Consider the following 15,627-nt stretch of genomic DNA (forward strand, 5'->3'; position numbering starts at 1 on the left):
AATGTTCTTGAAATCTATACTTCCCTCCTCCATTTTTGAGGCTCTGCAGCTCCTGTAAAAATCACCACTGCTGCTAAAATCTACACCGAAGTTATTTAGCTCTGGTGGCCTCCAAATGGCAAATGTCCCAACTGTGTGAGCTATGTAGTTATACGTAATGTGCTCTGGGATTAAAGCTGCTGCATCAGGGTAAAACATCATTCATGATCATTCTAAACTTTTATTTTCTCTCTTGTAACTTTTAACCCCCCACAATTGTGTAGTTTTAAAACAAGCTAAAATCCTAGGTGAGACTTTGCCCTGTTTTATGGTGGAATTACTTTTTTGGCCTAGTTGCAAGAATGGTTTCTATAATAAAGTGTATGGAATATAATTCTATAATTCCACACAGTGGTTGGAATACAATAATCAAGACAGCTTTAGGAGCAGGTAATAAACAGAGTAAAAAGATTTCAGTGGGAATCAGCCAAGGCTTGAGAGGTAAAAGCAGTGTAATGTACAAACACTAAGATAAGAGCAGCCTTCCTCTGTCCTGTTTAAACAGTATATTAACCATTTGAACCTAATTGTATGATTGGGAACACAAAATGTTATTTAAGCACTGTGGTAGATGTGGTTAGCCTTCCAAAAAACATGGGATAATTCACAAACATTTCTGCTAGGCTAGAAGAAGAACAGGAAACTTGCCAATTGCTAATTTCCTTGCTGATTTTGGTACTTTTGGCTTTCAGACTTTTCAAGTAAAAGTGGAAATTTTCCATGGAAAGCTCACACTTCTCATTAAGAACTCAGTGTGTCCCCCACCCAAAAGGTACACTAAATGCAGGATTAACTGCTAGCATTTTTTATAAGTGGGGGAGTGGGAGGGGGTAACCTAGGTTTCAGCAATAGGCAGAGCAGCTCTGGTAACATGGACCAATAGTCCTGCTGCTAGGAAGCCAAAGCATGTATGTGGTGGCTGAATAACAGAAGACCTTGAAACCAGTGAAAAACGCTGGTCTTGTGGCTTCAGCATTTTGGAACAGATCCTAAGGGATCAGGCATACAATCAGTAATGTAATAGTGGTCCTAAATCAACAAGCACCATTTAGAGGGGCACCACAATGGTGCTCCAAAGGAGCCTGTGCCACAACAGTAGTGGTCTATGTACAGAGAGCCTGTGCTAGAAGAGTGGCTTGTAAGTGGGTAAATTAAATTAAAATAACACTCTCCAGTGCTTGGCATCCCCATCCCCCCTCCCTAAGATGCCAAAATTTGCACACATCTGCATGCAATACACTATTTATTCTGGCACAAGGGAAACTCCACTAATAAGATTTCCTCCTTTTCAGTAGGTTCTGTCCCTGGTACTAATTCATATGAAACTGGGGTTTTTTTAGTTCCCTGCTTTGATTAGTGTCTAACCCATGTACCAGAACACAGGGATTTAGGATTGAGATCATACAGCAAAAACACCAGAGCCTTCTTTAACAAAGGGATGCCTACCATCTAAGTAAAAGAGGGTCATAATCTCTCTTTTCTTAACTGAAATTTTTCATCTCTTCCTACTAGAACTGTTCGGCTATAAAATTTAAGCCAAAAGGATGATGCTTCAAGAAAGAGTATATTAGATTGCTATGGTATGCATGCATTTTGTAAAAAATTATTATTATTTTTTAAATTAAAGACAATCAGAATAGCTGCAGGACCAGATGGTGTATGCCATATCTTTCAAGGTCCTTTAGGAATGACTTGAAGATTTTGTAGCTTTTGCCTCTGTGTCTTGCCTTACCAACCAGTATGGAGATTTTTACATAAAATTTAATTTTCCAGTAACAATGAACATAAACTGCCTAAGCTGTATCAATTTATTCAGTATTTATGGTAATAGCAATGATCATAATGAGATCATTTAATATTAATATTCATTACACCAAACAAACATAAATCAAAGTTACCCAAAGGAAAAAGAAAAAGCCAGACTCAGACCATTGGACAGATTGAACTTGAAAGTAATCACTGTGCAGTTCTTGCAACTGACATTCATCTGTGCTTAAAGCACACTGAATAGAAAGAGTACATATTAATGGAGCTATAGTGCATTTCGTTTTAAATCTACATGAAGGGTCAGTGGTGGAACAATCAATATATTGGGGATCTAGTCTCAATGGAATATTCTTTTATACAAGATATTAAATCTTCTGCATTACTGCAGAGCAGAAAGCACAACAGTTTATTTCAGGGGAAGGAGGAAGGAGAGGGGGAAACACCTTTTTTTTCTGTGGCTACTGTGTACAATGAGTCCTGTTCACCACTAAGCTGCTCTAGCAGTGCACTAATATTGCCCTATTGCAATCTGAATTGACCTATATTTGCACACATGCCTGCGTGCCTTCTGGTTGGTAGCTTTTACAAATACATTTAAGACATGTGGCATTGCTAGGAAGAGACTGAATTTTATTTCCTGACCCAAGACACTGAATATGGCTCAGGGTTATAAAGGTTAATTAATACCCCCGCACATGACGTCAGTCTCCAGTGATTCCAACAGCTGCTATTCTAGATTAGTTGTACATTCTTCAGCCACATCCTCAGCTGTGAATGGAGCCCCTATGGAGTATAGTATGCTGCAATCAGGGGATGTGAATACTGGATGCAGGCTCCCTACCCGCTACCTCAATGATTACCTGGCCCAGAAGGCTTGGCTCAGAGTATGTAAACCACTGGAAAAGCTGAATACCAGGAGTAGTAAAAAACCTCCATTTCTATATGATATTGTAGGGAAATTCACACCAGTACAGAGCTATGGAGATAAGGAGAATGAGCTACTGTCATTAAATTGGATGTTAAAACCCCCACTGACTTCAGCAGAAAGGATCACAGTCTCACACCAAGATGGGAAACTGACAGTGATTGTAAGAGATAAGGAGGAGATGGAGCTTCTCCTTGTGGCATTCAGAATGACTAGGGCCCCATTCCTGCACCCACACGGAGCCCCAAGGGCTTCAAAGGACCCACACCTATGTATGCAGCTGCATGACTGGGATCTTAGGCTACATTAATGCTATAAAAAGCCACTTCAATTTTTTAGATAAATTCACTTGGACTGTGTTTTGTGTTTACCTTCCATGCATAACCTGGCAAGCGTGCTGACTGCTCAAACAGCACATTTAAGCGACTATCTCAGAACATTCACAATGTTTTCTTTGCTGGAATTAATTCCCTGAGTTCAGACCAACTCCTCTGTCAGGCTGGCTCTGAAGATAGATGGGGAAGGCAGCTACTGAAAATGGAGGTGCCATTTTCACATCAGTACTTTTCAGTTTAAATTGGCTTTGATATTAGCAGTATTGCCCTTTTCAGTATGTTATGGGTGAAGTAAATACTGTGGTGCCCGTATAGTAAGGGCCCCATATATCTCCTCACATCAGGGTAAATGCTTTAACTCCAGTGCAGTCAGTGGAGTTCCTCCTGATTTACATCAGTCCCTATATGAGAGCAGAACTAGACCTTAAAATGTGCAGGTACCCACTGTCTTTTTCTTCTCACAGTTTCATTAGAAGTTGGCAAAAATGGAAACAGAACCTCTCTGGAGGAAAATGAGAGTAAAATGAACTCATTTCAGCTCAGCATGAGCATTAAAAATGAGTTCTAAGTCTAGGCTGGCAGTGACTGTAAGAAGAGAAGTTGCAAGTGGAACTGAACCTCAGTTACACACTTTTGTTGATGACTAAAATAAGTTCCATGTATCTAATTAAAAACAATGGCAGAATATTTAAAATATGCTGATATTTTAGGAGGGGGTAGATTTTGGACCTCCTTTTTGTCGATTAATTACCACCTTATGCCATGAGAAACAGAATGACTTTATGCAGAATAAGGTACTTGGGGTGGCAGTATCTAGATGTAGCACTGTTCTGCTCTTTTACAGATTACTTTTCATAAGTACTATTTATTGCCATTCATGTGCAATGTGATCAGTCTATTTCCACTCATAAATCTGGAACAGTCTGGACTATAGAGGAATCAAAAGAATATTTCTAAACCACAAAAAAAAAAAAATGTTTCCCTGTCAATCAAAATATAGAAGTAAACAATAATATTGATAGTCATGCCATATTCTTGCCAAATTTACAGTCCAGTTTTATTCACTGAATACACTTGGACAGTTTGGCTCAGCCTCAGCAATGGCTCCATAAATAAGTCTCTAAACAATTATCCTGATTCAGGAAACCTGGTAAGCTTGTGCTTAGCTTTAAGCACATTCAGAGGTTCCGCTCAGTTTCATTAGGATTCCAGCATATACTAAAATGCTTCCTTGAGTTAAGTACTCTTTCTGATTTGTCCCTCCACTGTGATTCTTCCACTGTTAGCCTTTATAGACCTGATTAAATACTTCTAATTCCTTTGTATTTGAAGCCTTACTTCCTTGCTTTGGTGAAAACACTTTTTTAAAGTGTAAATCTCCTGTTAGACCAGCAAAGCCAATGCACTAATGGAAAAAGGAAGAAGGTATGGTCCCATGACTAGGCAGGTAGCCAGCAGCTCAGAAGCCATGGGTGGGTTCAGTTCCTGGCTCTGCGGTAGACTTCCCTAGCGACCTTGCATGAGTCACTAACCCTCCTGTATCCCATCTGTCAAATGGAGATAACAGCATGTCCCATACCTCCTTGGAAGGTTGTGAGAAAAAATACATGAAAACTTGGGAGGTACTCAGACAACAGGGGAATAGGAGCCACAGACAGGAGAAGCAGCTAGATTCCAATCTGCCTCATGGGCTAGGGATAGACATTACACAGAAAATGGTTTAAGTGATCACAAACTGGTTTAAACCTGTAACAGAACAGATGCTCAGTGCACATAAACTAGTTTGAAAATGGCTGAAACTGGTTTGAGATAAACCTGTTTGAATGTAGTATCAGACTTAATTGATCTGGGTCAAACCAGTTTATGCAATATCTGTCCCACACCCCTTCCTGGTTTAAGATAAACCAGACACCCCAAGCATTCCAGCATGCTCTTTGGGTTGGGTGGAGCACTCTGCTCCAAAGCAGGGCTGGCCCCTCCCCTCTGCTCCCTTGCTGCAGCTTGGCACAGACTGCAGACGTCCCTGCTCCCCCTCTCTTCCCCATCCCCTCTGCCTTACAGACACCTCTCAGCATTAGCTATCAGATCACATGATGGCTATGGTCTGTGCTATGGCAGACAGAACAAGGAGAGAATCAACAGGTAGTTGGTAATGTCCCTCTGTTGTATTTTTAATGAGGTGATAAACACTGAGTTAGGGCTGATAAACGCTATTATCAATTCCCTGCTGGGCTGGTCAGAAGCGGAGGAACGTCTCCCTAATCAGAGTGTCCTGCCAGGGCCTGGCCATGGCCCCCCTCAGCTCAGCCCTGTGCAAGGGAAGGGAGGGCTGCTCTAGCACCCCTCAGCTTCTAGTGTGAGCCACTGCGGAATATGCCTGCATGTTTGGGATGTCTGTGCAGTTACAAAGTGATGTAGCCTAGCCAGGTTACACTAACCTGCAAAGATTGAATCAATTCAGGCTTAAGCTTTTTGAATGTCTGTCCCTAGCCCTGATGCTCCAACAGGATTGTCCACAACAAACCAGCTGCCCTCAGTTACACCTGTATAATCCCTTTCAAGATAAAGAGGTTGCATGGGTTTCCATTAAGGAAGACTCAGAGCAATAGGATCTTTATTCCTGGCCAGGAGGAGGCAAAATCCAGAAAGAATGCAGCTTAACTTTACAAGCCCCATTTGAGCTTTCAGTCAACTGTTCAAAACATATCTTTTCTCACTTCTGAGCTGTCCTATTCATTTGGAATTCACGAGATGCAATAAACAGGGACCCAGTGATGCCATTTTTATAGTCACTCTCTAGACACTTTAGGCTTCAAGTTTGCAGGGTAACTCAGGATTATGTTTGACTAGACTACAAAATATTCTCTCCATGCTTTTTAGCAGAGGTTGCTCTTACCCTGTTGGAGTCAATTCTTGCCCTGGAAGTGTAGATGGGAGGAGGGATATTAAACGCTTGTGGAACAAGATATTCTTCAGCATCCATCATATCTTCCAGGTCCTCCTCATCCAGTAGATTTTGGAAGAATTTGCTGTCATTAGGGTTTGGAAGCTTCATACGATCATCACCCTGAATGTATCCCATGATTTGGAGGAAGATAACAAACGGATTAATTAATTCTCTGGGCTGGGGCACTCACCCTTCATACACCCTCTCCATCACAACACAAAACCTACAAATATTACTTTTCATGTGCAATGTCACTATGGCTGCATAATTTATTTTGCTGGGAATCTGCTGACAGAAAGGGAATAACTATCTAAATCACACCAAACAATTTTGGCACTCCTGTTATTGAACTTTTTTCTTTCTTCTTTAAAGCAAAACTCAATGTGTGACCCAGTCGACCAGCTTCTGACAAGGCTTGATGTATTTGGAGAAATATTTGAGATATTAATGCTCACACAGAAACAAAGAATGACATGGAAACTGCTGGGTCCTTTTGTATGCTTTAGGTTTTTTTTGTTTTTTCTTTTCCATTTGTGCCTTTGAGATCTCATGGGACTAAATTTCCCTCTTTTCTATGGGGAAGGACATAAAGAATTTAATAGGGATAGAACCAAAAGAAACTGCACTGGGTTAGAATAAAACAAACAACAAAAATGCTACTGTATTGTAGTAGCACCCAGGGTTCCCAGTAAGGGATCACAGTCCTTCTGTGCTAGGAGCTGTATAAACAAAGATCAAAATTCCACTTATATTATAGAAACTATTAAAACTAACATAAATTAAAAGTGAATTACAACAACACTGGAAACTTATGTCTTACTGTAGATCATAAATGATAAAAATATCTCTTGTAGAGAATCGTATAGGTTGGTTAAAAAATTCCACAGAAAAATTATCATTCCTGATTACATTATTATTGGGCTTTTTATGAGGGCAGTGATATTACTGAGTGTAGAGGAATATTTAGCCTTTACAGTCCAGCCAGGCCACAAAAGAAGCCAGATGGCTGGCGTAAAATGGTAAAATATGGTACTCTTCAAATTATGTAACAAAACCCCTCAAGAATGATATTAAAATATAATGAAAAGAAGTGTAAGGAATATGGAAAAATATTAGCCAGTAAAATCAATTCAATTTTTGGGGGGCTAGAGCAATTTTTTAAAGCAGAACTCCCCTTTCAAGTCAATAGGGAATACTGTTAGAAAAAGGACACATTCTGGTGCCATTACTCATGCTGACTAGTATCTAACTGCTCAAATAGTCCCCACAAGATTGTTCAAGGAGAATAAGACTATCAGAATCTGGGTCAGATTGATTTCATGATTTGGCCTTTGGTGTTTAACAATTATTTTATTGATGTTGCTATTTGTATTCACATTTCCTTTTGTATTGCTCAGGCATTACAGTGATGGAGACCTTATAAACTGACTTCATAGAAAGATGGATTCATTTCCTTTGGCTTGAATCTAAGTTATAGCCCCAGTGCTTAAAAAGGTGTCAACATTTTTTTTCCCAGGGAATCAAGCATTAGGGTATTGAATTATTTCAATGAATGTCTTCAGTAAAAAGAAGAAAATCCTCCTTCCTTGTGCTTTTCAGTTTGACGGGGTAAAATCTGATAAAAACCACAATGTAAGAGAGAGGATGCCAGTCAAGGACTGGATACTGAGAGACCTCTATCAGGGGGTGGGGACAGGGAGTAATCAGCTCACTGATGCTTGAGCTATTTTGCAAATTGGTAGCACCATAACATGAAAATTATTGGTGAAGCTCATTACACCCACATACGAGATTCAGGTTCCAGGCCTCATAGAGGATCTGGAAAGCAAAATCCCATATATACCTGGGCAGGTCATCAGAGATTAGCAAGCTATAGCAAATACAGAGACTTAGGGCTCTTTCCCTTACAGCATTGTGTGCAGACCTCTAAGGTCAGGGCAGATAACTTTCCTGTATCACATAAGAGGTGTACATAGGCAGCTGCTATGAACACAGTTTCTCTAGGCACTGACTATTCTCAACTGGTGATGAAGGCCTTGTACTTGACTTTCCTGCAGGCAAATTTCACTTTACTAGAGTTTCCTTCTGATTGTAATACTAAATACAGTTCTCTGCTTTAAGTATTTTCTATACTAATACCATGCTATAACTTCAACAGAAGTTGCTTGGCACTCACTGCTTTGGAAAAATTAGACCATCTTGGTATGGGCCTAAATATGGATCTAGCAGCTGAATTTCAGGTGCTCATTTTGTCAAATCTTGGCATAAGCCTATATTTTCAGCTATTTTATAGTATTACAATCACTTCAGTTCTCTGTTAGTGGTGATGCAAGACCTGCTGATGCACATTCATCAGCGTTATAGCTCTATAGGCAGAATTAAAATTATTTGCAGATGTTCAGAATTGCTGACCTGAATAACCAGGTATCTTTGAGGGTCTCGAGCCATTCTTGAAAATTCAGCAGCCAGCTCCTTGAACTTAGGCCGACTGTCAGCATCAATCATCCAGCCTAGGAACAAATGTAAAGAATAAAAATTGGTTTATTATGAACAAGAAAATTTATTCAGTGCTGAATAACCTGAAAAACAATCCCACGTTTGAGATGTAAAGTTGTCTTTGATGTATTTAGTCAACAGAAAAAAACAGAGTTAAAGGGTTCAAGAAACTTGGGAAGACAATAATACACAATGCATCTAAAATAGAAAAAAGCCTGATCTTTTAGTTAACGCACTAGAGATGGGGTTCAATTCCTGGTCTCTAATTTATTTTCTTCTGTGACCTTAGGCAAGTACCTTCAATCCTTAGTGCCCCTGTTGCCTATCCCTAAATGGGAACAATAATACCACCTTTCCACCCTTCCTTTGTCTGTCTTGTCAAATTATTTCTGATTATGTCTTACTAAGGATCTGTAGAACCCTAAGTATAATAAGGTCTTGATCTCAACTGGGACCCTTTATGCACAATCAACATGCTGCTATTGTGACAGATAAAACAACCTTTTTCAGCAGATCTACTGTTTCTAATATCTCTGATTATAAAAGCTGCTAAACAAATCTGAAAGCCCTCTTCATTATGTTTGCTTCTTCACCTTTCAGGTAATTCTGTATTAGAGCTTACATCCTCAGTACTGCTGCAAGCATAAGCCTTGCTGATGGCTACTGCTATTATTGAGATCACTTCATCTCAGCATACAAGGACGCTTCTTACAAGTTCTTCCCCTCATTCTTTCAGAAAAGTCCATTAGGAAAAATAGCATTCCTTTTCAATGTCTGCTACAAAACAAACCAATGGGTGTATTCTGCGCAGCAACAGCAGTCAGTTTATCTCAGTGCTAGCCTTTCCTAATAAAAGATACTGTCAGCAGTTTTCAAGGAACTTGTCTTTATTTAGCAGGAAGTCTAAATGAAGTGGACCGTATCTCTTTATAGTCCTATTATGATGAAGTGGTGACCAAGAAGTAAAAAAGCTAAGATTTTCTTAGCATGTAGGATATTTTGTAAAACAGAATACTCAATCTATTTGCATCTTCTTTTAATGCTGTAGAATGCTTCTTAACCATTAGAACCCACATTCTGTTTGAATATCCTGATGCTTGATCCAAATGAGAAACTTTCCCAGTTGCTCAGCTGTTCTAATCAACTACTCCATTTATAGGCTTTTGTGTTAGATAAGTAGCGTCCAACCCATGGCACATGGGCCACAAATGGCATAGGCAGCTTGTGTGTTTGGCACATGAACCCTGGGAACTGAGTTAAAGGGGACACTGGTGATGGAAGTTAGGGTGGTACTTGGGGAAGGGAAGGGGATAAGGACTGGAGTGGCATTTGAGGAGATCTAAGTTGAGGGTCATTGTTGGTTGGAAGGCTTAGCCTTGTGGGAACCATGGAAGTAGGTGCTGCCTAGTTCAGTATTGCCATGTCCCAGGAGCAGTGGTAGTAGGATTCAGTGGTACTGGGCAGCAGCAGTAGCTGACTATTAGAGTGGCACTGTTTCATACTTTGGACTTAACTTATGGCACACTTGCCAAAATGGTTGGCACCATTATGTTAGAGGATGACATCATAATCCAATGCTCTCCTCTTTTTTTCCCCATATCTAGTAGGGCTATTAATAGCTGTGAGCCTGATTCTGCTTACTCATAAGCAAAAAAAACTTATGCACATCAACATGCCAGCTATCAACAGGACTGTTCACAGGCATGAGTTTTATTCAGCCTGAATAAGAAGCACCAAATTAGTTTCTAGGGGAGACGTGATATATTAAGGGGAATTAATCTATGGAGGACAATGCATGTGATTTGTATAAAAGTAATATTTGAGCCACAGATGATCAAAGGTTAGAAGGGATAGGTTGCCCTTGAATCAATGTTGTGCAAGATAAATGAACAGGTCAGTATATGTTGAACAAAATTCCCTCCACTTATCCCTATATAAATTGTTCATGTGTATAAATTTTATCCTAAAGGTAACAGATTGGTGTGCTGGAGACTCAGATCCTATTTACCTACTTATCACGTACAGTATATAAGGCTGAAATTCATATTACCCCCCAGTGCTCTATCAGAGTACTTCAAACCTAATATCATGCTTGGCCAATCTGCCTGCAGTCTCAAGGAGGGACTCTCTTAATACAAAGGGTTAAGATTTTTATGATGTATACACTTACTCACTGGGAATTAGATTTAAACTATTAAACTAGCCTAACAGAAATCACCAAACATCCCTGTACTGTATATGTGGCAAACTTCCATCAGTAATGACTAGTGATGGATTCAATCTGGCAGGTTTAGGGGTGAAACGAGACTATATCTCAATAGTGAATTCTTGTGTGATATAGTATACCCATGTAATGTTACAAGACACATGTTGGAAATGCAAGTCTGACAAGAGAGATGTCCTAGGTCTCTTATTAAGCATATATATTTGCCTCCTTCAGTTAAATTTCTTTGTTCTCACTTTTTGTGTTTGAATTAAAAGGAAAAGGCCCATGTCAGATGGATGAGGCGGCTGTATGTTAATCTCATTTAAATTAAGTCAGGAAGACCACAGAGACACTTCTAATTCTTTTTAAATTAGAAGCCTCAGCTTTGAGGATAACTTTTCTAGTATGAATGTGCTGGGGGAAAGGATGGCAGGGTATGTGAGAAGCCAGATGCACGCTATTTTCATCTTGTGCTAAAATACAAGGGGTATTGGATGTGACTGGGAACACTAACAAAAATAAATCCTCAGCTAGACTTCTTATATCAATTCAGTTTCTTTTTAGTAATAATAATAAAAATAGTAAAAAAAGTAAGGGTTTCTTTCCTCAATGATTGGAATAGTGTTCTGGAACCAGTTTTTCCACTTGCACCCCTCTCTACCTAACTACCTATGTATTTTAATTATATTTAATGCTATCTTTTTAACATCAAAATAATTGTCATGGAAATGACAAGGGTTTACAATAACAATCATACAATTTTGACTTCATAGCAAGGATGTGAGATACCATCTGACAATAACAAGAAGCTGAGATAACTCAAGCCTTCATGGCTAAATTCATATCCTTTACAATTGCAAAGTGTGCATGCAGTGTTCAAATGTAATTTACAATATATTAGGAAGCTCTTGTTCTGCATTATTACCCAGTACTGCTAGTGACTGCAGATGCAATGGAGTCGGGTTCTGCTAGCACTAACCCTAACAAGTTTAAAAGCAACAATTACTCACATTTCACCATCACCATGTAAACATCAATGGTGCAGATGGGAGGCTGAGGCAACCTTTCCCCTTTCTCCAACAGGTCAGGAATTTCCCGTGTTGGGATTCCATCATAGGGCTTTCCACCAAAAGTCATAAGCTCCCAGATAGTAACTCCTGTGGAGGGGAAAAAAAGAATTTAAGACTATGATCATGTTCTTTTAAGTTCTAAAAAATGCCTTGGAGAGTGTATGTTAGTGACTCAATATTGGATTATAATGTGATGTAGATAACTGATTCATTCCTAGAATTGGTGCACATGAAAAGTGGATATAGCTTGTTCAGATGTGTGTTGGATTCACCATCTAAAGAGCACTGGAAATCTGGGAAGCAATTTATCTTGTTTTTATTGGTTTAACAGAATGCATGACAGATAGGAGTAATAGAAGAACAAACCGCCTAGAAGAAATACTTGGTGGGAAAGTAAAAGGAAGCTGTAACAAAAGAATATGCCCTGCTCTTTATCCTATCAAAAAAGAAAATGAATGTCTGACATACAGTATTATTTTAAGGGAGGAAAACACTGATGTTCATTAAGTTATAGCATCCATTTCCCACAAAGGTGCAGAACTGGATATGATTATATCATTGTCTTTGCCTTGTAAGTCAAACTGAGTCAGTTGTGTTATTCTTTCTTTAGATCATGTTATGGATTTGAGTTATGATAGTGCTATGCTTTAAAGCCAAGAGACTCTTTTTGAATAACCACAGGATTTGTTGGCAGCTAAGCAGGAAAATAAATACTACATATCATAAATAACAGAATTTATCCCAAAAGACAATCATCAAAGTTGAAAATGCTGCTGTTTCCCTAAAGTTTCCTTTGCTTTGCTTTTATTTTATCGCAAAGGTCACTTAAAACATGACTCAAACCTGACAACCATATTTTTGTCATACTAATATAAGGAGAAATACATAACAATTGACATCCATAACACACATACATTTTCTCCTTCATTGATGTGCAACACTTAAACTTTGTCATTTGTTGTTTTTTTTTTTTTAATTTTAAAACACATATATGCCAGGCTTTCTGTTTTTAAATTGGGCAGCATAAATAATGGATGAATATGTCTATTTTGCTAATTGCAGCAAACATGCTTTGGGGAGGGAAAAAAATCTTGTTTTACTTAGTGTTTACAATTTAACTATAGTATTTCTTTCTCAGCTGGACAGAAAGAAGTTATCTACCAAGCAACAGCAAACTGTATTTTGCTGCTACCCACAGGTAAGAGTGAGTAATGAGATTTCAGATGATACTGTGCATCTTTTTTTTCAATGTCATTTAGAAACAGAAATAATAGATGAGGCCCAGTATTTCTAAATGCCTGTTAGGGGTTTGATGTGGTACAGATCTACTTATAAAGTTGCAGATTAACTAGTTCAGCCATTACCGATACAGTAAACAGGAAAAACACCAGGGAAATATGAAACAACGGTTCATTCTGATATGATAGTTAACAGTTAAGCAAACTCCTCTGTTACCAGAAGACGTGATTATTGGAGTAGATTCCTTGTGGCCTGGCCTTTCCGAACTAATTTCAAATCTGTTTATCAAATTAATCCAAACCTGTATTAGTCAGCTTCTCTTCTCTTTCTCGCCTCTCTCTCTCGCTGTATTGGTTCTGTTGTGACAAATTCCCTTTTATCTGATGTTAGTACAGAAACTCCCATAAACCAGATAATGTTTTTTGACATTCATGACTTCTACAGTTAGATATTCAAAGGACTGTAGAAAATTATGACCTGCAGCCATATTTCGACGAATCTGTGGCTAAACTAAAAGGAACTTTTTTCTGTCGCAATGATTGGCCAAACTGCTACCAAACCAGAGCTTGCGGCAGGCAATCCAGCAGGGACATTGTGATAATGCATTTTAGTAAGCAGGAAAATAACACAGGAGACAGGTAACAATGCTATTTTGATTTATATATGTTTTAAACAAGCAGGAATGAAAGGCAATAGTATTAATTCCTTTAGGAAAAAAAGAATGATAAATAAGCATCTGTAACGTGCATGCTCACACACATACACACACACAAACTTGGCTCAATGCATCACACAAGAGATGAATTCTTAAGCACAGTAACAGAGGAAATTTACCATAGCTCCAAACATCACTTTGATGGGTGAATTTCCTGTAGTGTATACACTCCAGAGCCATCCACTTAATTGGCATCTAGGGAAAGAAGAGATAATTGAAAGTTAGAAAAAAATAATAAATAAAATAACATTGATAGGTTCTTCCTCTTTGCTATCTGGTAATTAAAAAAAGATACACATACGTCAGGACATAAAAGCTCAGGTGGCTAATACAAAATTGAAGTAAAGAAATACTTGGCTATAGTTTTGCTCCCAATATCATTCAAGGAGCCCCAGTAGAAACAGTATAGCAATGATTTCCAATTTGTGCAACTCCACTGAATTCAAGTTTTTATTTCAATGTGACTGCATCAGAAAGATAATTTGACCCAGTGAAGTTGTTCACCCACATAGCAGAAAGCCAAGTAGGCATTCCACCACCAGTGATGGAAACAATATAAGAATCCAACTAAAAAAGAATAAAATAGAAAAAAATATATAGATTTTTACCTGCAGAATATGATAAGGCTAGAAATAAAAAGAACCATGTATCTTGTCGATCCTTCTTAGCCCTTGGTTTAATATTTAAGAGCCAAACCATTTGCCCAATATAAAAAGAGACGAGAGAGAAAGCCAAAACAGCATACCCAAGTCCCTGAGCATTTAGGGGACTGGAAAAATAAGCTTTTTCTTTTGGTTCTGACAAGTGTTTGTGAAAACTAAAGCACAAGCATCTTGGCTGCCCTTCAGTGAAGACATTTAATATTGCACTACACTTAAAAGCCTGCACAGAAATCGCAATACTGCAAGGTAATGAGATAATATTATGATAGATCTTAGCTTCTCTTTTTCACAGCTTTTGCATGTGTGAAGTGCCCAGTGCATGAGCTGTCTCTATACACAACTTCCAGTGACATCAAATGGACAGTGGCTGGAACAGTAATTGCCCTATAGAAGCAGTTTTGGGGTATGCATTGTACCCCACCAAGGGTCACCCTATTTTGGAATTACTGAACATGTGGTTGGAAAAACAAAGCACCAGATAAACCCATAGCCACAAGTGATCTGGTAAAAAATGAATGGATGGCAGGTGTATAAAGCAGCGATTGGGCTCTCATTCAAATTCTTAGGAAAATATCCTGTATGTAGTTGACTAGAATATAGTTATCTGTGTGGCAGGGATATCATTTGCTCTTAAATTGTATAGGTTGGTTTAATGCTTCTACTGAAGGGATATCCCCCTCTAATAAATCCTGGAGAACCTATTCTATTTCTGTACAAGTCCATTGGCTTCATTTCTGTGAAAGTCTGTTGGACTTTTCCAGGCAGGAACAGTTTCTACGGCAGAGCTGTTTTATTCATCAGGTCCCAAAGCCCACTTAGCAAACTGACAATACAGATTTAAAATGCAAATGACTTCAGTTTGAAGCAACACTTCACAGAAGCAATGCAATGACATTTCTGATGCTAAATCCTACTTCAGGATCGCCAGCAGTAATTTGGTCCAATAAATCCAAGGTGCTATCCCAGATCTGCAAAGAGAAGAGTCAAGCTATGAAGACCATCTCTTGCTTTGCCATTCACTGGCTTATGAAGGAAGGGGTGGAAGAGAGGCAGAAGGGGGTGCTATAGAGGAACTGGAGGAGTCAGGGAAGACAGCCAAAGCTCCACCCTCATTTCTGGAAAGTCCCTCCAGTGCTGGGGAGTGGAGAAAGCAGCTGCTGGCTCCTTTGAAGCTTCTTGCCTCACCAACTGTCTCCCTGTTATCCCTCGCCTCTCAATTCCTGTGT

General features: G+C 38.9%; 1 protein-coding gene across 10 annotated transcripts in view; it reads right to left on the reverse strand.

The window, feature by feature from the left end:
* ERBB4 (erb-b2 receptor tyrosine kinase 4) overlaps nucleotides 1–15,627 on the reverse strand; it is a 1,202,068-nt gene that overhangs the window by 38,000 nt on the left and 1,148,441 nt on the right. For all 10 annotated transcript variants that reach the window (XM_059727137.1, XM_059727134.1, XM_059727130.1 and 7 more), the window contains 4 exons: nucleotides 13,859–13,934; nucleotides 11,726–11,872; nucleotides 8,426–8,523; nucleotides 5,963–6,133 (listed from right to left, as the gene is read on the reverse strand). In XM_059727137.1, coding sequence (XP_059583120.1) covers nucleotides 5,963–6,133; nucleotides 8,426–8,523; nucleotides 11,726–11,872; nucleotides 13,859–13,934 — 492 coding nt within the window. The remainder of the gene's footprint in view (nucleotides 1–5,962; nucleotides 6,134–8,425; nucleotides 8,524–11,725; nucleotides 11,873–13,858; nucleotides 13,935–15,627) is intronic.

The sequence above is a fragment of the Alligator mississippiensis genome, chromosome 4 (genome assembly GCF_030867095.1).
Source record: "Alligator mississippiensis isolate rAllMis1 chromosome 4, rAllMis1, whole genome shotgun sequence".
NCBI classification, from domain to species: domain Eukaryota; kingdom Metazoa; phylum Chordata; order Crocodylia; family Alligatoridae; genus Alligator; species Alligator mississippiensis.